The sequence below is a fragment of the Periplaneta americana genome, chromosome 1 (genome assembly GCF_040183065.1).
Source record: "Periplaneta americana isolate PAMFEO1 chromosome 1, P.americana_PAMFEO1_priV1, whole genome shotgun sequence".
In the NCBI taxonomy this organism is placed as follows: Eukaryota; Metazoa; Arthropoda; class Insecta; order Blattodea; family Blattidae; genus Periplaneta; species Periplaneta americana.
Genome location: NC_091117.1, coordinates 177,566,962 through 177,583,174, shown reverse-complemented (window position 1 = coordinate 177,583,174; position 16,213 = coordinate 177,566,962). Strand labels below are relative to the sequence as shown.

General features: G+C 33.1%; 1 protein-coding gene across 1 annotated transcript in view; it reads left to right on the top strand.

Annotated features, from left to right (window-relative positions):
- Positions 1–6,083, top strand: part of Prm (Paramyosin) — a 121,476-nt gene extending 115,393 nt beyond the window's left edge. The window contains exons 17-18 of the mRNA XM_069833146.1: positions 1,425–1,625; positions 4,904–6,083. Coding sequence (XP_069689247.1) covers positions 1,425–1,625; positions 4,904–5,113 — 411 coding nt within the window. The 3' untranslated portion in view covers positions 5,114–6,083. The remainder of the gene's footprint in view (positions 1–1,424; positions 1,626–4,903) is intronic.
- The last annotated feature ends 10,130 nt before the right edge of the window (positions 6,084–16,213 follow it).

Here is a 16,213-nt window from a genome sequence, read left to right as displayed (position 1 = left end):
GCCACTAGATGATAAAGAATGTCGGCAACTAGAGCAAGACCTGGTTTCTCCACTAGGGTTAACTGTAAATATGGTGTCCGTTAGGAAATTGCCAGAGTCATCTCTGGAACATTTCCAAGGTTAAAAATTCATCTGTTGAATCACTCTCTTGCATCACATAACTTCACTTCAGAGAGAATAGTGCGCACGGTGCCAAATATTGTTCCTTCTATGTTAAGAAAACCATCCAGTGAAGTAACAAGCTTGAAATTACTGGTGAATAAAATAAATTACTCATCATTTTCAATTTATGATTTTAATATTAATTATCATTTTTTCTGTTAAAGTTTTAATTGGAATATTGAAAAGTACTGGTAATTTATAAAATTAAATAATATAAATATAATAGAGAAGAAAATAATTAGTAATATCCATCTTTTAGATATTATTTGTAGAATAGAAAAATATTCTTATGAATAATTTCATCTTGACAAGATACTGTTATAAATTTAACGAATTTTTCTCATCAGAAATAATTGCTAAATTACTATAAATTGGTTTAAGAGACCATTACTTGCTTTCAGTCATCTGATGATTCGTTTATTTTTAGAATTCAAGTAATAAATCTGTGTTTTTCCACAGATTTCAGAACATTGACCATATAATACACCAGCTCGGTTAATTTGTAAGAATCTTTTCATTCCTTTCCATTACCATTTCATAGATAGTTGATAATGAAAGTATTATGCATTTAAACAATGAGAAACTGAATGAACTTCTTTATATACAGCGTCTTTGATAAATCTTTCTTGAATGCATAAATATAATCAATAAATATTTGTACATAGCCTACTCGAAAATTTTTCTTTCTCTGGAGATATTTTGCAATTCAAAACATAAAAGTCACTCAATTTAATTTTATGTAAAGAACGACTTTTTACAGATATTTAACTATGTACAATTTCTTTTTGTCATGAAAAGTCTTGAAAGTTAAATCATAGTTACTTAAATCCCACTGAAATCAGGAAAGGTCCCCGTTTATTTTTAAATTACGAAATGTCACATCTATTTAACATATTTGCTGTATTAATAAAGAATATATGTACTTCTTTTCTAACTTCAAATCAAAATTCTCAAATTCCTTGCATAAATTTTATAACTTCTCTACACAGATATAAAAAGATCTGTACAAACAATGAAGTACAAAGAAGCAAGTAGTGTTGAAATATGTTGTAGTATTCTGCAGTTATAGTTTTACAAATTACTTACCTATGAATTCACACTAATTATTCAATAATTTAGCAGATAATTTAATTCATTAATTCTCTGAATAATTTGAAATAAAACTGAACAAAGACTTTAGAAGTTTCAAAATAACGGAAAAAGCTATATTCAATATGAAACTAAAGTTCACTCTCAAACAAGAATTCTGTGTATGAAATCAGGTACGCGATTTGGAGCTGGAGCTTGATGAAGAGAAGCGTCGTCATTCTGAGTCAATCAAGATTCTGCGTAAGAAGGAGCGCCAGGTCAAGGAAGTGATCATCCAGTCTGAAGAAGACCAGAAGAATATTTCCCTGCTCCAGGAGTCTCTAGACAAGATTAATCAGAGGGTCTCCATCTACAAGAGACAGCTCCAAGAACAGGTCAGCTGATTTGAAAATCTTAATAGTGACAAGGCATAAAATATAAGTTTTTCAAGGAGTTTGATGAACAAAACAGCTGGGGATTTGACATTCCATCAGGCCCGTTGAAAACAGACGACAAAGGCTTGTAGATATCCATTTAGGCCATTTTCAAAACGTGAAATTGATAAATTATAAGTTAATTACAATCACTTATAAATTGTACCACTAACTCCCACTGCTCTATTTATAATGAACTAAACATAACATATACAGAATGAACCGGAAGTAATGTCATTAATTTCAAGGGGTTATTCTTTGGTGTATTTCAAACAAAAAATGTTTAATACAATTCTGCTCGTTTTTGCTTCCTCTTCATGATAAAAATTGTTTTATATGAAACATTTCGTAGCGTATTTTGGGAAGCCATCGATTTAATTCACAATATGCTCAATCAACAATTTAAGAGAGCAGAGTATTATGATAATAAATGATTGAAAGAATTTTAGTTTTGTCCTTTAAATGTGCAGAAATTTGATCCGAACAAATGTTCCTTTGCAGAACAAAAAGCTACATTTGTTCAGATCAAATTTCTGCACATTTAAAGGACAAAACTAAAATTCTTTCAATCATTTATTATCATAAAACAGTGCTCTCTTAAATTGACTGAGCATATTGGGAATTAAATCAATGGCTTTTCCAAAACACGCTATGAAATGTTTCATATAATACGTTACAAGAATGGTATGTTGACGTTTTCATGGTCGAGGAAAAGACTGAAAAAGCAAAACGTAGTTGAGCTTTTTTAATTTCCAAGAACATGAAAACAAACATACCGCTCGTGTATCGTACATTATTTTGTGCGAAGATCGTTTATTACATACCTGAAAGACGAATTTCTAATTAGTTGCAATGAAATCTCCATGTTGGTTTCTGTTTAATGACGGCAACTTCGGAAAACCAAAATATCTTTCTTCAACATTGTTGCCATAAAATGTTTTCTGTGTTTATTATACTCCAGCAGGCCATGATATACGTCTGTCTTTTTTTTTCCCCCAGTCTATAAATGCGAACTTAAAACAAACGGTAAGGTTATGTAATGATTTATTTTTCATTTTAATATTTTAACAATATTATTTATATAACATATTGCAGTAATAACATCCGCATCTGGAATCTTGTTGATTCTTTCACGGCTTCCTTAATGTTACTTGTATCAGGAATGCAATAAGTTTCGTGGAGTAGTAGACTTTACTTAATTTTTGCAAATATTTAAAAGCAATAATTAACATTGCAATTTAGGTGAAATTGCAGTAGTAAGTTTCCAATTTATAATTATTACTATGTTAAACGTCTCTAAAAATAATATGTTAAAAGCCTAAAGCAGTAAAATGAATGTCACGCTTAAGCGATAAGAAGAGGGAAATTGTTATGTGTATTACGTTGGGAATACTGAATGTGGTATTTCATACTTACCGCGTATTGGTTCTGTGCGGAAAACAAGCAAATACGCACGATCTCGCACAAAATAATTTTACGTCAAAAAGGAAGTAAACATGAGCAAAACTGCATTAAACTTTTTGTTTAAAATATCTCAAAGAATAACTTCTTGAAATTAATGACATTACTTAGGGTTTATCCTATATAAAGACATTAGCTAATAAAAGTTACAGAAAGGGAGGTGATTAGAGCATTATAGAGAGAATGCCTGATTACAGAAATCCAAAAATGTTTCTTAACCTACGAACAGTAAACTGAATAATATTTAATTTATAATCTTATAAATTTATAGTACTGCAACTTATTTCATGACGTATAATTTAATTATATTTTATAACTGCATCAATGGCTTTATGTTATTTGTGTATGGTTTTGTTACTGCTGCTAGTCTGTAATATGTTATTTTAAAAATAAATAGGTCTATGCATTAAGTTTGAAATATTGTACCTTGGCTATAAGTGTACTATGATACACAGAAAAATGTGTTTATAAAGACGTTGGTTAAAATGAAAAAGATACTTTTATTCATTGAATTCTTTTAAGGGGTTAGGTATAGCTTACAGCAGTAAAATTTTTGGAAATATTCAACATTTTTTCCTCCATTACTGTATCTTGTACACTAATGAAAATTGGTATGTGTAAAACACTGTCCTTCTGCTATATTAAAAAACATATTTTTACCATTAAAAAAAAAAAAATATGTGTATATATATATATATATATATATATATATATATATATATATATATATATATATTAGGAACTTAAAATCCAGACGTTTGAGATGGGCACATATGGGCGAATCCAGAAATGCATATAGAGTGTTAGTTGGGAGACCGGAGGAAAAAGACCTTTAGGGAGGCCGAGACGTAGATGGGAGGATAATATTAAAATGGATTTGAGGGAGGTGGGGTGTGATGATAGAGACTGGATTAATCTTGCACAGGATAGGGACCGATGGCGGGCTTATGTGAGGGCAGCAATGAACCTTCGGGTTCCTTAAAAGCCATTTGTAAGTAAGTAAGTGTATATATATATATATATATATATATATATATATAGATATATATATATATATATTACAATTCAAAATGGTGGCAGTTCACTGTGTAGTGATGAAGTGTTTCCCTCATAATTCATAAACTTTTAACTTTTTCATGTGCTCTCTCTTTTATTACTGAAACTCATCTTTACAATATCATGCTCTTTCAACTACATTCCTTAACAAATAATATTTTTTTTTTATTTAGTGTTAGAAGAAAGTACTGATACTTGTTGATCATTTTTTAAATGAATTTACTTTTTATCAGACAATCTATCAAAGGTAGAGAAGTGATCTTGCATCATATTGTAGATATAACATGCATAAATACACACAAAAAATTTCATCACAGAATGTTGGATAGTTTTTGAGTTATTTGGGAAATGCTTTATCACTGCACAGTGAAATGAATTAAAAAAAAAATGTAAATAATTTTTTTTAAATCGTAAAAATATTTTTTTCATATAGCAGGACAGTATTTTACACATACTAATTTTCATTATTGTACAAGATACAGTAATGGAGGGAAAAAATGTTGGATATTTCCAAAATTTTACTGCTGTAAGCTGTACCAAACCCCTTAAATTATTTTCTTGTAAAATAATCTCTATGTAGTTTACCATTATATTGCACCAAGCTCTTCAATTTAAAATGGTATTTTATCCTTGGGGAATGGAAGGTACTTGTAACAGGTCTAATCTATGTTGCAGATTGTAAGTAATTCTCATTTATGTCTTGTGTCTGTATGTTTATACAGGAGGGCATGTCACAGCAAAGTGTGACACGTGTGCGCCGCTTCCAGCGGGAACTCGAGGCTGCTGAGGACCGTGCCGACACAGCTGAGAGCAACTTGTCCCTGATCCGTGCCAAGCACCGCACCTTCGTCACCACCAGCACAGTGCCCGGCAGCCAGGTCTACCTGGTGCAGGAGACGCACAGGTCCACCACCACCACAGAGGGTATCTAAGCAGGGATCAACAGGTAGGGGAAGTGGGGAGAGTCAACACGCGAGGTTGTGGAGTCCTGAAGAAATGAACTGCTCACGTGCATCTGCTCTTCCAACAGGACAAACCAATGTCAAAACTAAGAGCAGGAAAGTAGCACTTCCTAAGAAGACGAAGATGAAAGTGTTGATGACAGCAGCAGAAATAAGATGGAAATCTGCTGTTTTATTCTGTAAATAAAGATGCTTACAACAATTCCAAAGGGTTTCAACTGACCTGCATTCAATATTGTAGATTATAAGCTTATTCCTGCATAAAATAACCAACCCAGGCTGTAATTAAAATTATAATTCACCGAGTAAAACAGTAGACTTCCAAAATAAGCAGTTATGACAATTTCAGGATTCTATAGTTTGTTAAAAGTTTATTGTATTTTATCTATAACATGTATTTAAAATTAAAACAAAAATTACAGTGTAGAAATTGTGGGAACACTGTGTTTTGCATGTAGGCTTATACAACAGAGATTACGATGCAGAAGAGAATGACAGGAAAGCAAGACACCGGTACCTATCTGAAGACGGATATCAATGCATTCAATCCCATGGCTGGGAGGGGTTGAACTGCTCGATACAAACACAGTGTAAGAGCAATGTCTACATTGATAATAAAAGATAATTTCATCGTCTATATAAGACTACTGTAATGTGGCAGGTATCAATTTATTAATCAAATGTACGATTTTTTTTATAAAAGAAAAGCCTGGAAGACGCCAGTCAAACGAGATTCTTAGGTAACGTGCAATATGAAACGTTTCGAATCAGATACACATTGTTTAGTGATCTCTTCACTAAGTTGAAGATTTTGCATCATAATAAACATCTCTGTGTAACGCATTACAAATATCGAATTCTAAAAGAAATTAATCTATATCTAGAAATAAAAACGCATTATGAATTCACATACTACAGTAATAAAGTTCACGTGCTTAAAGTGCTAGCCTACTTCTTTTTTCACTTTGCTTCATGACCATTTCCTTCATGCAACTTTTATACAGTATCAATAAGCATTGCTTCACAGTCTGAAATAGACTAAGGTGCATAAAGAAACCTTGACAGCTAACACTGTTTACATTAGGCCTAGTTTAATTATATAATTATAAATTTACATTAACACTTTGGCACAGAATTGCTTGTAACACTACTAAAGTAATAAACTAGTAATCATATATTTTCGAAATATCATTTTCCAAAATACAAATTGCCAACTTTTCTTGAATTCAGCAATAATAGGTGAAATATATATTCCACTTCAGAACTCCTAAATATCACAAATATATATTTAAGGTCATTTAAGTTATATTGTAAAATTTATCGCAGTAAAAGCTTTGTTGCCTAGATTTTCTGGTTGTCGTTTTTTTTTCGTGTACAATAATTTGTGATCACTGCTTTGTATTACGAAAAACTTTTAGCAAATAATAAACAATAAGAGAGGACTAGGATTATAGACTCCAATATACAGCAGTTACTGCTAACTTTTAAAATATATGAGATTTACATAATATGCTACAGTAAAGTCAATATTTGAAGACCTAACATTTTAAATGTGCTAAGTGCCAGTTTTTCAAATTCCATTTTATTTAATCTAAGGGAGAAATATCCATATGAGAATACCATACTAAATTCTCTTTGTCATAGCTCATCTGTAAGTGACTCATTCGTGTGCCAAAAGATGGTGTTGTAGGTATCATGACATGCATTGCACAGTGTGTTTTTCATCAATATCTCAGAAAGTTGTTTTTGGCAGTTAGCACATTTAGAATGTTAGGTTCTCATTCATGGCAATATCTTACTATCAAACAGTTCTAACCCTTACATCAACAAGGCAACAAAGTTCTTGCTGCATTATAGAGGTCCAACAAAAGGGGTCTTCAACACATGGCCTGCAGGCTATAGGTGGTCCCTCAGAGCTCTTTGGCATGACCTGCTGGCCATTTTGAAAACATAACTACTTAACATTAAAACAGTGATGAACTGATTAATGAATTTATTGAAGAAAACATTCATGATAAATAAATACAATGAATACTTGTAAAAAATAATTTAATGAAGAAAACATTATCTCTAACTTTTTTTTACAATGTCAACAGGAAAACTTAGTAACGTTTTCTTTGACATCTTCTTGATGTTGGCATCAATGTTGGAAGTCGCTATGCACAGAGTATTCTCGAGATATTGGTGCGTAATCAGAGTTCTTGTCTTGAACTTCACATGCCTCATTCTAAAGAATTGCTCGCATAAGTGTTTTCCCAACAAAGAGCACATCTTCAAAGCATGCCAGCTAAGATCAGGGAATGCATCGTCAGAAATGTAGGCTTTGTAAAATGTAAGCTAGGGCACACTGAAGAATTTTTCTTTCAAAGAAGAGTTGTTCTGGAATTCAAGCAGTTCCATTTGCACTAAGCCTGGTATTTCAGCCGCACCGACAGTGAATAGAATTGAAAATAAATCTAATGAACACTGTTGGGTACAAAAATCACTAAATCTCTCTTCGAACTCACTTCGCAACACGGCTAATTTTGTAGCGACAGCATATTCATTAGAAGATGAACAGTTGGACTCACAAGTGAACATTCTCATGAGGGCAGATAGAAAAGTAAATTTTTTCTCTTCCATCATGGTAATGATGTCAGAACAAGAGCTTGTACAAATTTTGACCACTCGAATGCAATTACGAGGGCCAAAAAAAAATAAGTTTCCCTGGGGCTGTTTATGGAAAGAAAACACAATTTCATTGGAAATATTATTGGAACAGGTACAACTGTTGAGCTACTTTGTAACATATTTCCCACTGGGATCGACATAGAGATGCAGATGGCTGTTACACATTGGTTCCGATACCAGGCAGCAGACTTCTACAACACAGGTATACAAAAGTAGATTTCACAGTATTGACAAATGTCTCAGTTTCAGTGGGAATATGCTGAAAAATAGCTCAACAACTGCTGTATCTGTTCCAATAAATCTTTCCATGAAATTGTGTCTTCTTTCTGTAAACAATCTCAGGGAAACTCATTTTTACTGCCCTCGTAATTCCGCTTGAGTGACCAAAATTTGTATAAGCACTTGTTTTGACATTATTAACATGATGGAAGAAAAAAATTAACATTTTTATCTGCCTCCATGAGAATGTTTGCTTGTCAGTGAGAAGCTTAAAATAAGCGCCTTAGCCAATTGAGTTACGTCGGTGGCTTTACGCTTATTTATCTATTATTTTTATTTATTTCATTTATTAATTTTACTTAACCAATAAGTGTATTGTGTATTGGATTAGCATTTGGAAGATCTCTGGGAAAGTACCAGTGACAGTCATGGTGACAATGTTCCTAGCAACAACGACAGCGGTTCTGGTAATGGGAATATTAGGCAAAGTGACGGAAAGAAGTCATTCCCAAAATGTCTGAATAAAGATTCACAAGAAATGATACGTTCAGTGTATGAATATATTTAAAATATTCCTTTAAGAAAATGTTGAAACTATGAAGACAAGCAGTAAGTAAAATTGTACAAAGGGACTCAAAACCATTGGCGGAGTTATGGGGGGCACTGCCCCTCCCCCAAGCTTGTCAACTCCTTTTTTTTTTTTTTTCTATTAACATTAGAAAATATTGAATGCAAAACACTTTTCCTGCTTTTGTTTATGATTAAGTTTCTGTGCTTAAATTGACGAATTAATGTCTTCAGATCACGTGTCTAGACTATAATATTTATTTTAAGTTTCTGAATGTATAAGAATATCTATACGTCGTTTGAGGAATGGAAGCACTGTAATGTTTCTTTGGTAACAGCCTGTACTCCTGTGTTAGAAGTCTGCAGCAGCCATCTACTGAATTAGGTGTTAGTGAAAAAAAAAAAAAAAAAAAAAAAAAAAAAAAAAAAAACACCGTAGTCCATGTTAAACGAGTGAACATTTTCAGTAGTTTCATAAAACAACCATAGTCCAAAGACTTTTTTGTGACAACAGCCATTTTTCAGGAAGATGGTACGATGGTAGCATTTACAAATAATATCCCATTCATAAACAAAAACAAGAAAAGTCTTTTGAATTCAATATCTTGTAATATAATAGTAAGAAAAAAAAAAAAAAAAAAAAAAAAAAAAGAGTTCAGACAAATTTGGGTGGGGGGAACAGTGCTCTAACATACCCTCCCGTAACTCTGCCTATGGTTATGCCCTATTATAATTTGCAATAGACCTACAGTTGAAGCCCTATATAACTTGGTCCGAAACATCGTGGATATGGATGTAACACTATAAGAAACGTGCACCCCAAAAATACTTTTATTAAATGATCATATTCCGATATAATGTACCACAGTCAAGCTATAACAGGGGAGTAAGTAAATGATATCTCCCGTAACCTCGTTATATCGGGATTCTATGGTTTTGCTTTGCCGCCCCCCCCCCCCCCCCAAAGGAAATGGTTCTCTCTCTGCCTATGCTCAAAACACAAAAAAAAGGAGAAGAATGGAAACAAACCAACTCACGGCCCTAGAATACCTAATGGGCATTACTTTGGCCCTCATTATTCTCACGCAACTACTTCATTCAATATTCGGTTTTTTCCAATCTCATTTCCCTCAATCCTCCTCAGATGTAACTCTTCTGTTTCATTATGTATGGATTGTAGATTGTTTCCCCCACCTTAATGACACTGCTGACCTCTCCATATGGATATACTTTCATTTAATGGAATGAAAATTGCATATTGTTGTATAAACCGTCGTAAGCTGTAAACATTTTGAATTTAAAAAAATTTTTCGTCTTACCTTATTTTAAGAGAATATAAAAACAACTTTCTTCTAATCTCGAGTTAATTATAGGGCGAATCCATAATATTATATTTCTCCTCCTTTTCTTTTTCTTATTAATCGCTAAGATTAATAAAGTGCAACTTCTTCTGGCTCAGGCATGACGACATTATACCTCACTGATAACTTCTCTTATGCTATTGGTTCAAATGTTTTCCAGCCTGCGCAGATGACTGTAGCAGCTCACAAGAGCAACATGTATGTGGTCTAAGCTTAAAAGTAAGTAAAGTAATACAGCTGACACAATGGTCCATATAGCTATACCAATACGATATACTTACCTACCATCCGAGACTTCAGAGACTTCAGTATGCTCAGTGGCAGAATGGTTGCTACAGGTCGTCCATCAGACTTACAGTACTTCTCTTTTATTTTATTAACATGTTCGCAACACTTCTGCCACTTTGTTTATAATGCAATGCAATATTTGAAAGACATAAAGAAAAAACATGAACTTTTATGTAATGTTACTGATTTGGCTACCATGGCTCAAGTATGGATTTTTCTATACCTAAAGGTATTGTATTGTATTTATTAACATTCCATGGTATTCATACATTGCTTCACAGCCAGAATATGGAACAAGTCAAAAAAAACTTAATACTATTATAAGGTCTTAATTTATAGTCACAGTCTAGATGAAATATATACAGACGAGGTTTACAATATAGTCTACTATTACAACACAAAGTTTTAGTATCAATTTCATGAAGTGTTATTGAATGTCATGAATTCACCTACAGAATAGAAGGCGTGAGAAATTAGGTACTTCTTTAATTTGACCCTAAATAATCTTAGGTTTTGAGTTTCGTTTTTTTATATCGATGGGGAGGCTATTACAAATTTTTACTGCCATATAATGCACTCCTTTTTGATAACACGATAGACTTGCCGATGGAGTATGAAAATAATTTTTTTGACGTGTATTTATGCTATGAACTGTTGAATTAGTTACAAAGTTTTCACGATTACATATGAGGAAGATTATTAATGAAAAAATATACTGACAAGCCATGGGCATTATTTGTAGTTTTTTAAAAATAGTCCTACACCTACACAATTCCCTGGATTTGGCATCTACTATTATTCTAATTACTCCTTTTTTGTAATAGGAATATACTGTTACTATCTGTGGAATTTCACCAGAATATTATTCCAAAACTCATCACCGAGTGGAAGTATGCAAAGTATATTGTTTTTAAGATGTTGATATTTACTATCTTTTGCATAGATCTAATAGCAAAACATGCTGAATTTAGTTTGGGGGTAATTTCTTTGGGCCGTATTCATAGGTAGCCGGGATTAGTTTAGCACGCTCGTAGTGCGGGCTAGCAAAATGTCTATGAATAGCACCCTTTAATATGATTTTTCCAGTTTAACACATTATCGACTTTTAAGCCAAGAAATTTGGTTGTTGTTGTTGTTTCTAATAGGGATCTATTGCTAATTATTGCGCTTGAAATTTGCGAGGTTGAATTTGGACAGAATTTAAATTGAATTATGTTAGTTTTGTTACAATTTAATACTAAATTATTGACTGCGAACCAGGCACACATTTTGAAGAGAATTTCCTGTGTTGAAGATTGGAATGTGTTGGAGTTATTGGCTGTAATTAATATACTTGTGTCATCTGCAAATAATATGGGATGACCTACGTCTTTTATTAGGGAGGGCAAGATCATTTATGAACACTAGAAAAAGTAGGGCACATAATATTGATCCTTGAGGAATTCCATTATTAATAGTTCCCCATGTCGAGGTAGATTTCATAGTTGTATAGATTGATCGGGTGAAAGAAAGAAAAGAATAGAGGTTGATCTTATAAAAGGCCAAATAAAATATTTAATTAAATAATTTTACACTTTTAGAAAGATCATCCCAAATGATAACTGACAAAGGAACAGGTCTGCAACTACGTCATCATACAAGGAGCCCAAGATAAGATTAAGAAACAACCAGATCATCATAAACTAAAGCAAGTGCTGTCACACTCACAAGACCGGATTAATGAAAAAGACAACATAGGCCTATTGTATTCATTACTAATGAGAAATCGACATGTAAATAAATGTATAATGGCCAAATACTAAACATTATTACATTCACACAGGTGTGACCTCCCCACTTTGCACATCAGCATATCATAGATTCTATGACATCATAGAGGTGGCATATGCGTTAGAAATGTTGCACAGTGGCATATTACCACCTACGTGGTACAGCTATAAACTTCGCGATGATTGCAATAAAATAATAAGCTTATGAAGAAATATACAAATTTATATTTGTGCTCAAGAAAGAATATTGCATATTTATTCATAAGTTTGTTATAAGGTAATATGCAATAATTTTTTAGCAAAAAAAAAAAACTATATACAATTTTAATTTTATGGTTTATTTAACGATGCTTGCAATTGCAGAGGTTATATCAGTGTTGCCGGTGTGCCAGAATTTTGTCCCGCAGGAGTTCTTTTACATCCCAGTAAATCTCCTGACATGAGCCTGTCGCATTTAAGCACACTTTAAATGCCATCGACCTGGGCCGGAATAGAACCTGCAACCTCGAGCACAGGCCAGCGCTATACTGATTACACTACCGACTTTTATATCGCATATTTTATAAGTTTGGAATAAAATAATATGCAACAATTTCTTTAAGTGTTGTATAAATGAAAGTATACTAGAATTTCCAGATACCAAAACTCATTGGTATGAAGTTGAAGTTAGTTTCTTTCAGGCGCTATGAAGACACTTGGGGGACCATGAACTCAGCACTATAATGAGGTGGTATTAACAGCATCACACTCTAACAGCCTTTTTACCCCTGCAAGAGACCCAATACTCGATTTTACCTGAGGCTGAGTGGATCTCAGGGTTATTCTTTGGCACCAAGAAAAATCCAGGTGCCACTCAGAATTGAACCTGAAGCCTTAAAAACCAGTAGCCAGTTGCTCTCCATCAGTGTGAAAAGAAATGTGGTAAATTTAAAAGATATACACGAAAATCACCGAAAAATATGAAATATTACGCAAGTTATCCACAAAAATTATATAAAAACTGACTTATTAAGAGTATATTGCAAAAAAATATAATAGCTTAACCTAAACTTAAGTTGGAGTGGTCAATAGAATAGCATTTTATGACCTTTTACCATCATATTTACCTCCAAAAATGTTGAACACATAATATTCTTGTACTCATTAAGCCACAACAATATGCTATATACATACATAGGTGTTTATTGTCTCAGATTCAGTTTTTACAAAGTTATGAACTCTCTTCACTGGCTAGTGTATTTAGAACTATTTTCAGACTGGAGATAATATAAAAGACAGAAATGAAAAGTATTACATCTAATACAGTACAGAATATCAAATATATCCTTTAAATATATGACTGAAATTAAATAAACCTCTTGTAACAAGTTCATTAAATATTGCGAGCAACATTAAGTAAAAAATAATTAAAACACTTCTGTTATAACATGGAATATAAAACTGGAAAAATAATTATCAGTTATATGATAATTTCTATTATGCTTACAACATATAAAAGGTGTAGAACTATATATTACTCTACGAATTCCCGGAAGCATATAATTAAAAAGCAACTACAATACATCTTGCACATAAACAATTATTTGAAATACCTTAAACCATCAAACTGCAGAACCTACAACGTATAAGTCAGGAGGGAAGACCTGGCATGTGAGCTGTGCAATAGGGAAAAGAATGAGTATCAGAAAATGAATTTGTTTCATGATGGTTAATATTATACGAATCTACCAATATGGAAGTTCATTTGAGACTAAAACCAATTTTTCCCCTTCATAACCATTGGTGATAAAGCCTGGCACATGATAAAGTCACAGGACAGGTCTTGCCTCCTCTACTGTAGAATACAAGGCAGTAAGAAGGCAGAGAGAACTCTCAGGTAAAAAGGGCACAATAAAGGCTAATCCACAATAAACTGGGAACGAAAACAATGAGAACGAGAACAGAAATATTGTTAAAATAAATGTATTTAAATGTGAGCATTCACAATTAAATTTCATGTTCCCGTTCCCGGGTTCCGGCAAACTTCTCGTTAATTGTGAATGCTCACATTTAAATATATTTATTTTAACAATATTTCCGTTCTTGTTGTCGTTTCCGGTTTATTGTGAACCAGCCTTAATTCAATATGATATGATACGATATATTTTCGTCCAGCACTTCTTTACGTGTAATGATAGACCTCACATTAATATATTTATGATAAATTACAGTTTCATTCATAAGAAAAGCTACTGAATAAAAAAATATATAAGATGAAATTTTCAGAGAGAGTAAAAAAGAAACACTGGAGCCTTATACTAATAATGAAACGTTTGATCCCTTCAGAATCTTCAGACTGAATAAACTACCTATCTGTTCACCTACACAGATTCAACACGAATACTTTTTTCAACTGTGTATTCACTCTGCAATGATCAGGACTATTACGGTGGCCAAAAATCATCTTTATAATGTAAAGTGCAGAGTATTATGAAAAAAATATCTCACTACTTATTACTGTGATGCAAGACAGTGAATGAACTCCAGAAAACAGATGATAACAATTTATGACCTTATGTCTCCTTCGAAGAACCTTTCCTGATTAATAATACATTTATCACAGTACAAATTCCATTGTCAAAAGAATTTTTCGAAGTCCTGTTCTGTATTTTCTGTATTCACATTAGTACCTCTTCTTCTTGAACCTTACCAACAATTTTAACTCTCCTCTCCAATCTCATCTTCATTCTGGAGAACAAGAGTTCTAGAGATGCGAGTTGATCATCATGTTGTTCTCACTAAAAACTGCTGGTCAGACAGTGCATACTTATGTTGGTATGAAGAGTCAGTCATGATTGCATTTCTCCCATCAATGCTCCAACATTTCTAGTCTCCTGGAAGAATAGTTGTACTACCTTTGCAAAACACTGATTTACGGCCTTTATTACTTCATATAAGGTAGATGTTCGAGCAATTCAAACTCTGCTTTATGAATGGTAGCCATAGCAACAGAAGATCTGTGACTTAGAACATCATCATGATGAAGAAGCACATCTTATCCCACAACCGCAGTGTTTCTCCTTAACTTCTTCTCGCAACTTTAATATTAAATAGGCATAACATGCACCTGCTATTGTGGCTCCTTTCTGTGAATAATCAATCAAAATAGCACCTTGTTTATTCCAGAAAACAAACAGCATTATTTCCCGTGTCAATTGGTGCACTTGAATTCGCAACCCCTGTTGTTTCCATTCATTACTTTGAATTTTTGTCTTTGCATTATAGTGATGAACCAATGAATCATCCATAGTCAAATATCATCCAAGAAAATTATGCTTGTTCCTCCGATATTTTGTTTCAAGTTATTGGCATAAGGCAACCTGCAATTGCTGCTTTGAACATTCCAGGCACCCATCCTACAGTTAATTTTTCATTACTAATTCTTCTTCACGATGGTATGAGAAGCCCATTTCCTCTACTATACATCTGATACTAACTCTTCGATCTTGCATTACTAAATCATGCACTTTATGTTCCCTTCAGTTGTGACACTACCCAGGAACCTCTGTCATGTTCATCATCACAAGATGTTCTCCCACATTTAAGTTCATGACATGACATCATCATTTTACTATGTCATAATAAACAACAGATTACTCCTAAGTTTCTATCATATCATGATGAATTTGAGACAGTCATACTTTCATATTAAAATGAATATGAGGGAGTGGGAAATGATGATAGAAACTGGATTAATCTTGCACAGGATAGGGACTGATGGCAGGCTTATGTGAGGGCAGCAATGAACCTACGGATTCCTTAAAAGCCATTTATAAATAAGTAATTTAATTACGGCACTCTTCTCCATGCACTCCAATTTTACACTAACTCCTCACACCTCCTCATTCAAGCAGCTACTATGATGCAACGCGAAAAGGTTACATGCTGACTACTGACATATCAGACATTTGTATACCATTAATCAAGAATTAAAGCGAGGAGCTTATTTTCAAATCCATTCCCGTAACTTTGTGGGAAATCACGAAAAACGTTTTTAGGTCTAAAATTTCTTATCAGCTAGGCAAGAGACTTTATGAAACAAAAGAGGTTGGGTGCATTTATAAAGAAATGGGGGCATGAGACTTTTATTTCAAAGCTGGAACTAATATTTTGTTGCAATTTTTGCCGTTTACAAGAGTCAGTTTGATTCCAATAGT